Raw genomic sequence first — 13,561 nt, 5'->3', positions numbered from 1 at the left:
AGCAGACGTTTTTGTAAAAATAGGCTAACGATTGTGTCATAACCACGCGACTTACTGTCGCATAGTAGAGGAATTACCGTATAGTACAGGAGAAGCGCGCAGGCAGTTTCGTCTCACATTAGCTGTTTAAGTGTAATTACTAATGTTAACTAGCATTTTAGTTAGCAATAATTAGCCTGTACCTATGTTATCTCCTTACATATACCTACGCTCTCCGTTTCTGCAAGATTGGGAATGATTGAGATTTCTCTTGGCACAGCTACCAGAAGGCTTACAACTTTCAGACACGTTGCTCACGTCACATTTACGTCGTCTCTCTCAGTTGGAGGCTGCGCAGTAACGCTCAGCGCTCACCGGAAAAGTGCTTCTAACGGCCTTCACTGGTCTCCGTCCAGAGCAACGGGATCTGTTGGTCCATTCTTATATACTGTCTATGTTCATTGGTCCCTGCTGGTTCTACTTCTGAGCATGTGTATATGTGCCGCTTAGCTGTTAGCATTTAGAGATGGCCGCAGACAAGCAAAACGACGCTAAATTGTCCTCCTTGGATGAAAATAAAGAAAATTCACCGGATGGAGGACTTGGACTGGAAAGTATCCTTCACAGCATCAGACGTGTAGCTTTGGTTTTGTCTTTGCTCCAGCGAATCTGTGTCAGGCGCAAAAGCTAACGACAGCTTGCTTGCTTGCTAGCTCGGTTAGAAGATAACGTTAGCTAGCGTCATTAGGCTACGTGTCATACTGAAACAGGCTGTCAGTCGTGAAAAGCAGATTTAATTGGCTTGTCACAAACTTGTTTTGAAATTAAGTACAACTGTTAGTTAACGTGTGCTGCTATAGTTTCTATTTAGTTGTACCTGTTGTAACCTCTGAGTTTCAGTTGCAGCTAACTTACGTTGCCTTTTCTGCAACATATCACAGCACCACAGTCTGACTTTCAGGGTCTGTAACGTTACTTCCAGTGCAAATATCATATTCACACTTGAATATGAATGACACATGTTCCCCTGGAGTAACTTACAGTGTGTGATGTAAATAAGGTGGACCCTTAACATTGATTCGCAGTTTTGCAAATAATCAAGGAGTCCCAGCAGCAGCATGGCCTCAGGCACGGAGACTACCAGAGATACAGGTGAGCTGTGCCCACTGCCCAGTCATATGACATTTATAAACCCCCATTAACTGGACCATAGCTGCAGAGATGTCTGTGGTGAACTGTTTAGGATTGTATAGCTGTTCACAAAGAGAACCACAGTTTTTTTCCCATGATCACAAGCCATTCATGTGGCAAATCTATCTTTCTATTAACTGTTTATGTATGTAACCATCTTTATGTAACTGTGTGCAGGGGTTACTGCTCCCGCAGACTGCGTCGCCTGCGCAAGACTCTTGGCTTCAGGATGGGCAACCGACATAAGTTCATTGGGAAGAAAATAACTGTTGAAATGCTTTCTGACAGCAGGTGAGGAATGGAAAGTCTGAGCCAGACATTCATGTGGCGTTAACTGGCTGATGTTAAGAGCCTCATATAAAGTAAATAACGATTTGACATACAAACCCTGTGTTTCATGCAGGATAATAAATGCACATCACAGAGGTGTTTGGCCGGCTCCTACAAAAATGTAGAGCCGTGTTGCCATCTAGTTTGGTACACCTCGCTACTAAAGCCCTGATTCAACTAGACCTTATCAATCTATTTGCTAAAGGTACACTGCTGACTGTGTCGACTTCTGATAGAAATTGAATTGATTGTGTCCACTTTAAATGGTTAGAATATGTTACCAAAAAGCTGATGAAATGACCTCCCTCTCTTCAGGTATCTGTTATTGGTTTTGATGGAGGCAGAGCGTGCATGGAGTTACGCCATGCAGCTGAAGCAGGAGGCCAACACAGAGCCACGTAAGCGCTTCCACCTGCTTGCAAGACTACGCAAGGCTGCCAAGCACAGCGAAAAGTTGGAGAAGCTCTGTGAGAGCCCCCGTGTTGATGCCAAGACCAAACTTGAGGCACAGGTACACAATACAAAGTCACCTTTCAACCTGCTTCTAAAGATGCAGTAAAGGTGTATATTGTAGGAAAATGGGTATATATGTGCTATAGGATTTCGGCTTCATAAGGTCCAAAAGTGGTCTCAACCTTTTGTCGTATCACCCTTTGACTCGATATACTATTTTTTTTGGTTGGTTGTTACTATGTATGTAATCTCGACTTGCTACGCCACAGAAATTCTAGGATAGGAGAAGAGAATTGGGTTAATTGCATTTTTTTTAAAACCAATCACAATCATCTTAGGCGCTAAGCTCCAGATGCAGCGATGGTAGCTCTGCAAAATAGTCTCGGGAAGGAACTTGTTTTGGTGGAACATTTGCAACCTGCAAAAGAAAACGCCACATACAATATTAAATAAAGTTAACTGTTCACACAATAGAGTAACGTGAGCTATTTAAATCAGCTGGATACATGGTTAAACGTAATTGGCTGTTATCGGAGTATCGCCGTGTGTACTTTGTCCACAGCAATCCCGGCAATCTGTCCCAAAGTCTTTACAATCATTCCCCTAAAAAACCAAGCAGGCCTGCCTTGTTGCACGGTCCAAATATTCTTTACAACATGCCACTTTCAGCATATATTGTGATTCTTCTTATTCTTAACAGCCACTAATAATGTCTCATATATTTTATTTCAGGCCTACACTGCATACCTGACTGGTATGGTGGAGTTTGAACTGCAGGAGTGGAAGCTTGCCATGGAGGCCTTCAACAAGTGCAAGTGAGTTTTAACATCACTACAGTTTCTTAATACATTGGCAGAATAAGTGGCTGTTCATCTGATGTATGAATTTTAATGACCTTCGGGAGATTTAAAATGATCTCATTTTTGTCTTTTTAGGACTATCTATGAAAAGCTTGCCAGTGCTTTCACTGAGGAGCTGGCAGTTCTGTATCGCCAGCGTGTGGACGAGATATCACCCAACATCCGCTACTGTGCTTACAACATTGGTGAGTAACGCACACATACGGGGAAAATTGATTCCCTTCAACATAATTGACGGCCATCTTGTCAGACTCGTTTTAGGCATCCTGAGACATTGTTCACAAACTGGATATGTCCCAAAGCTTATATATATATATATATATATATATATATATATATATATATATATATATATATATATATATATATATATATATATATATATCTCACACTCACACACACACACACACACACACACAGAGTAACCTGATTTTTTATTTTTTTTTCTTCCTGATTACAGGTGACCAGAACGCCATCAATGACTTGATGCAGATGAGACTGACTGGGGGTGGAGGAGGCATGATGGCTGAGAAACTAGAGGTAAACATACAGGAGTTGGACATTAGTTCATATGCTTGCATCATCAATCATCTTTTATATATTGAAGATGCCTAATACCATGTCGGCTGGAACACACACACACACACGCACACACACACTCCTCATTTTTTCTGTTGATAGCCTACATTCTCCTTAAAAACATTCTACCGTGTGTGCGGGGTCTGAAATTAACACTCGGCAGTCGCTAAATGCGGGGGCGTGCCGACAGGCACACACCAGCCACTACCTTCTGTTTACTGATAGCTAGCGTTTAAGTCAGGGTAATTATTTAGCTAGTAAGTGACGATTTTTGGCAGCCAGCCTTCCACAAGAAAGCACAATAAAATTAAATGTTAACCGATCGTTAACCTTTCACAGACAAGCAGGAAACGGAGTCTCAGTTCACCCGTCCGGGAGGCTCTGACACACTTTACGCACTCAGTGTCCACAGATAGCTGTAGGCTTGTACCGGTGTTGGTGTTTTGTGCATTGTCGGACACATTCATCCACTTTCCTTAAACCGCTTGCAGGACTGACACAAGTCCACAGCGGCCCGTGGCGTGTATGTCCGAGCCTGTCTCCAGCACCTCCACCTGCAGGTTGTCAGCTGTGTGTCCGCCTGTTATACTCTCAGACGGCCGATTTAACTTGCCAGTCCTCATCAATATAGTTTCATGTTTCAAGAAAAAATCTGAGCTTAAAAGGCAACTTGCTGGTTCAAATTTAGGACTAACAAGTTAATTAGCAGTTAAGAAATAGATACATTTCTCTGTTTGTTCATCTCACTTCAACTTCATTGCTGCAAAATGGGATTGTTAAGCAGACAAACTGACCAACACATAATAAAAGATTGATACTTGAGTCTGTGTATCTATACAGTATTGCCACGGAAAATATCGCGATACTATGCTGTATCGATTTCCCCCGACCCCTATATATTACTATACTTTTCAAGATTGACTCTTGTTGATCAAAAAACCTATGTTTTATAAAAAAAATGTTTCATATTTTTTAAATTCTCCTCAGGCTCTGATCACTCAGGCCAGAACCAAGCAGGCAGCCACCATGAGTGAGGTGGAGTGGCGAGGGCGGTCGGTGCCTGTCAAGATCGATAAGGCCCGCATATTCCTGTTGGGTCTGGCAGACAATGAGGCCGCTATCGCTCAGGTCAGTATATTTAGTTCCTGGTGCATGTCAATCCCCCTTGCCCTCTCCTCTCATTTCCTGTCATCAGCTTATTCTGTATCCAAAGGCACACCAGATGAAAAGTCTCAAAACGGGCATATGGCCTAAAGTTTGAGCAGAACACCTCTTCCTTACAACAGTCCAGTCAGTTCCTTTAATGTTCAATAGGTGGCACTCTCCTCTTCAGTCTCACATGTCGTGTCGCTGCCACCACAGTTTTCTTATGCTAGAAGGCTCAGCACACCCTGCAGACACACCTGTCACACCCACAGCCACTCAGGTCTCTGGCATGCAGCCTCTCATTGCACGGCTGCATTCTGTGCATTTTCAGGCCACACATGAAAACAAGGCTACACCCAGCAGGTCTCTGTAGACAGATTAGTATTATAATCATTAAACATCTTTTAGTGTCAAGTGGTCCCTTTTGGTACTTAACTGTAGCGTTACAGTCTATTATTATGCTAATAGTAGTTGTAACTGAATGTGAAATAACATCCTTATCAACCAATTTTTGTGAGTGATAGAATGAATGTTGTAAAAATGGCAAGCGTCGGTGCCATTTGTCCCAGATTGCTCAAGGGCCCCTGGGGACAGGAAACGCCATATTTGTCCATGCATCAGTCCTAGTAGGAGAGCACCGTCAACTCCTCCCTCCTCGAGAGAGAGAGAGAGAGAGAGAGAGAGAGAGAGAGAGAGAGAGAGAGAGAGAGAGAGAGAGAGAGAGAGAGAGAGAGAGAGAGAGAGAGAGAGAGAGAGGAGAGAGAGAGAGAGAGAGAGAGAGAGAGAGAGAGAGAGAGAGAGAGAGAGAGAGAGAGAGAGAGAGAGAGAGAGAGAGAGAGAGAGAGAGAGAGAGAGAGAGAGAGAGAGAGAGAGAGAGAGAGAGAGAGAGAGAGAGAGAGAGAGAGAGAGAGAGAGAGAGAGAGAGAGAGACTCTCGACAGGTTGAGCCAGTCATGCTAGGTGTCGGAATGAGTGTGTGGCACTGTCTATCAATTATCACTATGAAGAATTTTTCTTTTCTTTTTGGAAGTGTTTCTTCCAAAGGTTTTTTTTGTCCTTTTGAAGGTGGATATGTGACAATAATTCCCTCCATAAAAGTGTTTAACGACTTTTACATGAGTTTAAAACAAATGAAACTGTATCAATATTTCTTTTGTCATTAATCGTCACATTTTCCCATTTACAGTTATCCAACATGACTTCTTTCTAGGGCTGCCACCTCTTAGTCGATTAGTCGACTAATCGGTCGTTTTGGTCTTAGTCGACTAAGATTTCTTTAGTTGATGAGTCATTTTTATGCTTATTCATGCTTAATTACTCATTTCCAAGAAACTTATGAGCACATTTCTGGTAAACACAAGATTTAAAGTGGTGCTTTTGCATGATTAATTGTGGAGAAAGTCAGTTTTACAGATGGTTAATTAACTACATTTATATTGTGCTTTTCTAGTCTTAACCACCTCTCAAAGAGCACAGCTCTGTCGATTACATCAACTAATCGATTAATCGACAAAATCATATAAGTGTTAGTCGACTAAGAATTTCTTTAGTCGAGGACAGCCCTACTTCTTTCTTTAAATGTGAACATGATATGTCATGTAGACATCTGAGACTATTGTAGAGTATGGCAGGCCTATAGTAAGAGTGTGTTGATAGAAGGTGAGGTCAAGACAATCCTGTCATTCACAAAGATTTGAATCTGAAACTCCAGAGTGTGATTGCTGATGAGTTGTGTGCAGGAATGTATCGGCAGCCTGCTGGGCCACATACCTGTGCCTCTCCCCCAGTTACCCACAGTCACGTCTGCTTCAACTGTTGCTCTTTTGTGTCAAACCACTACTACTTCTAAATGGATGAAATATTTGTTTGCATGATTGACTTTTATTAATGCAAGTGTAGCTTAAATGATGAGGAAGTGTATGTCTGAGTTCAGATATTGAGGCCAATGTGTCTACATATTTTTCTTGTAGAGTTTTAATGTTATTTTTTTTTAAGACATTTTTGATTAACATAAAAAAAAGTACTTTTAAACTTAAGTCTTCATCTCCCAAATTCCTCTCGATGTGAAACCTGTTGACATAGTTTTGTGATTTATTTTTAAGTCTTTCTGTACCTTTTGTCCTTTTCATTGTCTTTGTTTCATAACATAATTACACCAAGACTACATACTGTTTAAGGCACTGATTGTGCCATGCATTTTCTTTAGACTGTATACTTGTAAGCGATGAACTAATCTGATTTGGTGAGCAGTATAAATGCTGATACATACCATATTAAGCAGAGCGGGTATCAGCCAAATGTGACCGGTTCATATAAAATACTTTCTGTTTCAGTTTTCTGGTCTGCTTAGTTTGTGTGCTATAGTGAGCTAATGCTGATGCATGAACCTACTATTACTGCTGATAGTACACCATCCTTGCCTGCACGTGCTTCATACCAAATGCATTTTAATGTGAAGGTTATATTATTTTACTATGAAACAGGGAGACAGTGATAAATAGCCATTATGTTCCACTGTAGATGTTAATCTATAGATGTTAATTATTGTTTCTGGCATGCAGACAGCTAACGAGGAGACCAAAGAACATCTGTATGAGACCCTGCTGGCTGAGTGCAGAGACACCATTCAGGCTGTGAGAGAGGAACTCAAGAGTGAGGCGGTAAGATACAGCAGGTTCAAAAGTTGACATACTTCGGGATGATTGCTAACAGGTCAGATTCATCAATGTGACAGAATACAAGAATGTGACCAGTTTTTTTTCTTTTAATTATTGCTCATCTTTGTAGAAGCAGCGAGAGAGGAGCTCTGATGCTGACAGCAGCAAGGTGTCCAACCTGCAGTTCCTGCACAGGTATAAGAAACGCGTGTTCTTGAAACCTAGACTTTTGTCAGTTAGCAACATTTGCTGATCTATAACAAACAAACTGATAGGCGTGTAATGCCGACCTTACACCAAGCAACTTTTCTGGGGGTGGCAGTAGCTAAGTCCATAGAGAGTTGTGTTGGGTCCCTGTACTGAGTGTGGACTGGTTGCTGGAGAGGTGCCAGTTCACCTACTGGGCACTGCCAATGTGCCTTTGAGCAAGGCACCGAACCCCCAACTGCTAGGGCACCTGTCCATGGGCAGCCCCCTCACTCTGACATTTCTCCATTTGTGCATGTATAGGTCCTGAGCGTGTGTGTATTTCAGGCCTGTGTGTTGGGAAAGACTAGTAATTTCCCTTGTGGGATCAATAAAGTATAAATTATTATTATTATTCAAGCTATTCCACTGTTGCAGACCAATTTCCAATATTAGAATGAAATCATGAGTCTTGCTAGAGTTGGGGCGCGCTCCTGTCTTCTCAATAGTTTGGTGTAAGGTGGTCATAATACTCAGTCCGAGTCTCTTTTTCCCATCTTGACGTTCCTACAAAATCAGACGAGTTTGATATTATCGTAAGTTTTAAGTCTTGGTAGTAAAGTTAAACCACATATTGTACACATTGTCAACAACCAATGTGTGCGCTCCCTCCAGCACCAAACGGGAAGCAGCAAACAGGGTAAAGCCAGTGTTTATGGTTGCTATGGTGCAACGCAAAAGAGGAAAAGTTGCAGATTTTCCAGCGGAGATTTACCGGCATGTAAATGCGGATGTCTGGGTACTGGTGCAAATCCGCTAACGCATCAGCCAGGTGTGCCCATCACTGGGATGAGGGAAAATACAACAACACGTATTTATATTTCATAGCATAAGTGATGCTTCAAAGAGCCTATTGTGACCTGTTGCCTTTTTTGGAAAGTGTTCAGTGTAATACAGACGTGTTTAAAATGTTTCCCCCTTTTGTCATAATGACAATGGTTTACTGAAGTTGCCAGTACCGAACTCAAACCGACTTCTGTGAACTGTTAACACCCCTAGTCAAGAAATGTGCTTGTGCTTGTAAATGCCAAGATCAGACTTCACATATTTACATACATCTTTTTGAGATAGTTGCTGTGTCAGATTGTTCGATCATATTCTGTGGCTGTAACGATTATTATTTTTATTATTCATTTATCTGCTAATTCATCATTTTATCTGTTAAATATCAGAAAATTGTGAAAAATGTTCATTGTAATTTCCCATAGCCTAAGGTGTCCTTTTCAGAGTGCTTGTTTTTTTTCGACCAACAGCCAAAACCCCAAAGTTATTTAGTTTACCATCATATATAGCAAAGAAAATCACAAGTATAAATAAGTCTTTACACCCTCTAATTCCCTCTCACATTTATCTCCTAATAACTGAATAATAAATGTGCTGTTGGTCTCCTCTCCCAGTTACCTGACCTACATTAAGCTGTGTACGTTGGTGAAGAGGAATGAGAGCATGGCCCATACTCTGCAGGCTAAACTGAAGGAACCCGAAGCTGACGAGAACAAGCGAGGGCCCCGTCCACAGGATCTCATACGCCTCTACGACATCATCCTGCAGGTAAATGTCTGGACAATAAATAGCCTATATTCTTATCTTTTTAATCATAAGGTTCTGCATGTATGGATAAGTAGATAAAAAAATAAAGATGGATAGAAATGTGTGTTTCTGAGCTTGGAATATCTACTTTAATTGGCCATAGTAGCAGCATGTATTTCAGTTAGAATAATTGGTTAGAAATTGGTTCCTAGGTGCCAGTTTCTCACCGTAGCTGTGTTAGTGTGATGAGTTGTTTGTTCTGTGTTGTCAGCAGTGAAGGGATGTGTACTTTGCCTTGTTTGACAGTCTCTGTCACTTTCTTCTTACAGTTTAACTCACCTTCTGTTTCTCCCTGTGTCCTGTTTCTGCTCCCCCCCCCCACCACCCCCCCTACACCTTCCTAACCTTCCACTGTTCGTCCGTCTCTCCAGAGTCTGGCTGAGCTCGCCACCCTGCAGGGCCTGGAGGATGACCACACCTTCCAGAAGGAGGTGTCCCTCAAGACGCTCGTCTACAAGGCCTACAGGTCAGACATTTTTGGGTTAACAGCTCCTAATCAAAAAATACAACAAAGATTCAAATAGTAAGTGTTTGTGAGGCAGTGCCACCGTACATCTATCTAGCATTACATCTGAGCCCACAATGTACTCTTGCAGTTGCTGTCCTCTTGTAGTCTTGTCTTTGACAAAACGGAGGGAAGGACCACATTAACAACACGAGTGATTGTGTTTATGTATATAAAATGAATTTTATGCTGTATACATAAATACAATCACTCGTGTCGTTAATGTGGTCCTTCCCTCTGTGCCCTTCACAGGTGTTTCTTCATCGCCCAGTCTTATGTGCTGGTGAAGAAGTGGAGTGAGGCACTGGTGCTGTATGAGAGGGTGCTGAAATACGCCAAGGAGGTCCAGTCTAAGGCCAAGAGCCTCAACAACACCCTGAAGGTTGGTCATGTAAAAATTAAGGCTGTCGATTGATTAAAATTAACCGCAATTTCATTGCATCGTCCATGGTAAACCATAGTTATTTTTTATCTGTTCTAAATGTACTTTTAAAAGGGATATTTTTCCAGTGTTTAATGCTCAAGTGGTATTTGGAACTCGGCGACTCCGGGGGCAACTTAATTCACATCGTCAGTACGTGCAAATAACTTTAGTCTTGTGGAGAGAACCATCTGGAAGGGCTTTGAAACTGAACTTGCCATTCAAAAGACTGTTTTCTTTATCCATTTCAACTCAAGGGAATTTGTTTCCTTTTTTTGGGGTCTTGATATGCTTTTTAATGATCATTGATTTAGTTAAGACTATAAGTAATAAAGCCTGTTACTCAGAATGGGAAGTCTCTCTTTAGATTAAGTGTGTGGCGTTTAAAAGAGCCTTTTTATTTGTGATTTAGGATCAGGTTTTACCTATGATGAAGTGTGCGTTGTACACTGCGTCCATGGCGGTCACTCTCTTCCTCTTGGCGTGCTCGGTGTAAGGTGACGGCATTACAGATCACGTTCTCCGTGAACACCTTCAGCACACAGCTGAAACGATTTCTCCTCATAGATCAGACCGGAGATGGTTATCGCTTTAATTTTAACAGCCCTAATAATAAAAATACATTATCTCTCAATACCACACAATTTCATTTACAACCCATCATGAAAAGATCCCCTTACATGTGTTGACATAAACACAGTAAAATAAAAAGGAAACAAACTCCATAGAGGTTGTTTCTCTGTTTTCTGCAGGATCTCCCTGATGTCCAGGAGCTCATCGCTGAGGTCAATGCTGAAAAATACTCCCTTCAAGCTGCTGCTATTTTAGGTGAGAGTACCTTTTGAACTGACAGTTTCCCAGCCCAACTCTAACTGAGAACTTATTTGGTCCTATTCTTGTTCTACCTTGTCCTGTGTACAAGCCTCTGGAAATGTTTGTTTTTCAGATACTGATGAGACTGCTGAAGTTCCCTCTCAGCAGCAGGTCAAAGACAACACGGTAAGAGAACAAAATCAAGAGACACACCATACCAGGGTTTTTCCTAGCTCAGAATGGGCCTTTTGGGGCGGCACATATTAAGTGGGGCATGTGGGGGTGCTTCCTGAGGAAATTTTAAGCGGCAAAGACTTCATTTCCTGCATTCTGATACATTTTTAGGCACCAGTTTATGGTGAAAACGTCTTTATTTATGTCAAGAAAAACACATAATTCTGGTGGCAGGTAACATCCGACTACACTTGACCCCAAAGTCCAGTTTGTTTAATATGAAAAGGACTTGATGATAACTTTTTACCCAAGGAGCACGTTTTGCTCCTAAGTTGAAAAATGTAGGAGAGACTTACATAAGGTGACTGCTATTACTGTTGTAGTTAATTTGTACAATAATACAATCGTGTTATGAATACAAAACTTAATGAAGTATAATGTTTGCTATTTTTAAATACATTCTATTGATCAATAACTTGTCAGTGATGCAGTAGTTTACAAGCCCTACAGTTCAGCATGCATGTGAACCGCGGATTAATTGCAAAGTTTAACCTTCATAGTGTGAAATACAGTTTAACTGCCACTGTTACGTGAATGGAGGGCAGCAGAGAGACAGAGCGGGACGATGGCGCGTCTGGAGCTAGTTCATTGAGTCATGGCAATGCCGATAAAGGCACTATGGTTTTTCATGCGTGCTCGCATACCGTTCACATCAGGTGTTAAAACCAAATGTACCCAAACATGGAATTTGACTATTATTTAACGCAACTACGAGACGTTTTTAACTGGTTATGAAACTGTCGCAGTTTATTACTGATGCTGTCAGGCCGCTGGTCACCGGGAGAGTCTGGTACAGCCTGACTCGCACTGTAAAACTGAGATCCCAATAGCGCTAGCTTCACAGCGGAGCGTTCAGGTCCAGTCTAAACAGTGCAGCTTAGCTGGCTTATCGGCACTAACCACGTGTAAAATATAGTGGATGAGAGGGAGGCTGACTGCTGAAAATCTGATGTTTTGGAGCTTGGTGATTTTCCCTTGGTGATAGCTAAAAACCTCTTGGGGGGGGGGCCACCAAAACTTTCTCTACGCATGGAAAACCCTGCAAACTAATCTGATGAATGTTGTCCATTATGGAATGAGAAGGATCATAGGATTTCTAAATATCAGTGTTTTATGCTGCATGGCCAAGTTTTTGAAAACAAACTAAGTTATCTATGTTTATATACTTTTTTTACTTCCTCCTCCTTCATGCAGCCCCTTTGCAAACGCCTGGAGACCTTCCGCCTCGATCCCGCCCTCGTAGGAAAGCAGCCCAATTTGGTCCAGTTTCCTCCCGACTTCCAGCCAATCCCCTGCAAGCCCCTGTTCTTTGACCTTGCTCTCAACCACGTGGCCTTCCCGCCTCTGGATGACAAGGTGGAGCAGAAGGGCAAGGGCGGTCTCACAGGCTACATCAAGGGCATCTTTGGCTTTGGCAGCTAAATCAATCCCCCAGGCTTTGGTTTCCACAGGAGAGCCACAAGGTCCTGAGTTGACCACAACCAACCAGACTTGGGTCAGTTGTTACTTAGAATCATTTAAAATTACTTTTTATGTTTTGATTTTTAGTGCCTAAAGTGCAAGATAGGTGGAGTTTGCAGTTCTGAGGAAGGCAGAGTAAGTCTAATCTTCCAAGAAAGATTATAGAAAAGTAATTGAATCAATTTCCAATAGCAATATGACCCCAGTCAACCAGCCACCTCTAGTAATAACATCAGGCTGCATGGGTTTCTAGATTACAGGCTGCCTCCTCAATTTGAGTTATGGAGGTGTCGGTGAATATTAGGTTTTACAGGTTACCATCCCATGGTATTTAAGTACAGCCAAGTTGTTAATCTCATAATCCTGTCAGAGTAAACTAATCCATTAATAGTAGTTCTTCTTTTTTCACTGTCATGTAAGCGCCTTCATGTAATTACGTCTTAGTTTTTTCTTTTGTGAAATGTTTTTTGGCATTGTTTCTTAAACATAAAATTTACAAAGTGCAGTTTTGTTATGGCAGCTACTTTGACTTAAAACAAAGGAGTGCTCATCAAATACCATAAATATTCTGTGTAGTTCAACAAACTGAAGCTGTTTTATCAATCATCGTAGTTTCAGAAGACCCAGCGGTGTCCCATTTCTTCCCTCCACCTTTGATCTGGTCTCTCCTGCTTTTGACTGTGTATTAAGAAGCCAATTTGTGATTTAAAACTTCACCCCATATACTGACAAAGTCAATTATTTGGTTAAAAGCCAGGAATCAAAGTGTGAAATGTTTTTCTTTTAATTAATTTGTCAACTTCACTGGGCATACTGTATATGTTGTCCTGTATGACATTTGGCATTAAACTTGCCATCATTTTAGAGAAGGGTCCAACTGCTTCAGCTTGTCTATGAAAGCGCAAACAGCAATTTCTAATGCACGTTTTACAGTAGCCGCAGCCAAGCTGGCGCGCGCCATCGTGACGTCAAAACGACGTAGATCTTGCAGGCGCACCTGGATTTATAGCGCGCGAGCAGAGGTCGTGCACCACTCTTTATTTTTTTATTTTTATTTTTTTTATCAGCGGCGTGCGACAAAGGGCAAATGGGAAGCA

At 41.7% G+C, this 13,561-nt stretch overlaps 1 protein-coding gene across 1 annotated transcript; it reads left to right on the top strand.

The window, feature by feature from the left end:
* Nucleotides 1–420: 420 nt before the first annotated feature.
* Nucleotides 421–13,248, top strand: srp68 (signal recognition particle 68). The gene is made up of 16 exons (XM_031289537.2): nucleotides 421–593; nucleotides 1,065–1,131; nucleotides 1,348–1,461; nucleotides 1,816–2,011; nucleotides 2,686–2,768; nucleotides 2,889–2,998; nucleotides 3,274–3,353; nucleotides 4,380–4,520; nucleotides 7,099–7,197; nucleotides 7,325–7,389; nucleotides 8,838–8,991; nucleotides 9,402–9,496; nucleotides 9,788–9,917; nucleotides 10,709–10,784; nucleotides 10,903–10,955; nucleotides 12,198–13,248. Exons 1-16 carry the CDS (start codon nucleotides 506–508, stop codon nucleotides 12,423–12,425), a joined length of 1,779 nt encoding a protein of 592 aa, XP_031145397.1. The 5' UTR covers nucleotides 421–505; the 3' UTR covers nucleotides 12,426–13,248.
* Nucleotides 13,249–13,561: the final 313 nt, after the last annotated feature.

This window comes from Sander lucioperca, chromosome 4 (genome assembly GCF_008315115.2).
Source record: "Sander lucioperca isolate FBNREF2018 chromosome 4, SLUC_FBN_1.2, whole genome shotgun sequence".
Classification (NCBI taxonomy): domain Eukaryota; kingdom Metazoa; phylum Chordata; class Actinopteri; order Perciformes; family Percidae; genus Sander; species Sander lucioperca.
This window is presented reverse-complemented; position numbering and strand designations above follow the sequence as displayed.